Here is a 1,059-nt window from a genome sequence, read left to right as displayed (position 1 = left end):
GATGCCAACCACTTTACAGAGTGTACTGGGTGCTTTTTATGTGGCACCAGCACCAGTGAGGTCTGCTCTGGTATGGCTTCTATGGCTGGATGCCCTTCCTAATGCCAACCATTTCACAGAGTGTACTTGGTGCTTTGCATGTGACTCCAGCAGAAGCAGGGTCACCAAGCAACATAGGAGACGAGATCACTCGACTGAGGAAGGGAGTCATATTAAGGAAGATGGCTTTGTGCAATATAAGAAGAGATTAGAATATGGAAAGAGGGACAGAAAGTATCAGGATTTGAGACATCAGTCTTCTATGATGGCATGGGTTGGACAGTTTGTCAAGATCTGGCCAGTCAGATAACTGCATCAGGCTCCAATTGCCTGTTTTGGCATGAATTCTATGACTGGTTGCCATTTCTGAAGACATCCATTTTAGAGAGTGGACTGGGTGCATTTTAGTTGGCACCCTCTGGAATGAGGAATCCAAATGACTTAGAAGACGAAAACCTCTTTCCCACCCACTCACCCCTCTCAGCAAGGATGAGTGGGTGGGTAGGTTCAGGAGATAACAATAGGAGAGTGGGAGATGGGTTGTGGTGAGTTGGCACGAATGGAGGGAAGGGTCGTTAGGAGAATATGTTGTGAGAGAGAGAAGGGAACGAAAGAGAGAGAGAGAGAGAGAGAGATAAAAAAGACAAAGAGAAAGAGGAGAAAGAGAGAGCAAGAAAGAGAGAATTGATTGCTAGGAGCAGAGATTTCTTTCCTAATCTTTGTGAAACTTCGATCGATGTTTTTATTCCTGTATTTCTTTGCTTCCATTGGACGTTTTGCTGAAAGACTCGACCACCGATGCATCATGGGAAAGTACAGAGAAGCCACGTGACTCCGGTGAGTGACATTCAACAGCGCAGTTATCTCCCCCTGACTTCACTCTCTTTTCTTTGTCTTCTGTTTATTAAGTCCTTATGTCCGTCTTGATCCAATATGTCGTCGCTGTCACATATCGTCTGCCTGCAGTGCGTTGATGATTCTGCAACAAAAGTCTTCCCAATTAAGCGTGGATTCTTCAGC

The 1,059-nt window shown here is 45.3% G+C and overlaps 1 protein-coding gene across 1 annotated transcript in view; it reads left to right on the top strand.

Annotated features, from left to right (window-relative positions):
- Positions 1–1,059, top strand: part of LOC106879666 (deleted in malignant brain tumors 1 protein) — a 36,089-nt gene that overhangs the window by 24,517 nt on the left and 10,513 nt on the right. Inside the window, exon 16 of the mRNA XM_052978214.1 lies at positions 826–876. Coding sequence (XP_052834174.1) covers positions 826–876 — 51 coding nt within the window. The remainder of the gene's footprint in view (positions 1–825; positions 877–1,059) is intronic.

Source organism: Octopus bimaculoides, unplaced genomic scaffold, assembly GCF_001194135.2.
Source record: "Octopus bimaculoides isolate UCB-OBI-ISO-001 unplaced genomic scaffold, ASM119413v2 Scaffold_105217, whole genome shotgun sequence".
Classification (NCBI taxonomy): Eukaryota; Metazoa; Mollusca; class Cephalopoda; order Octopoda; family Octopodidae; genus Octopus; species Octopus bimaculoides.
This window is presented reverse-complemented; position numbering and strand designations above follow the sequence as displayed.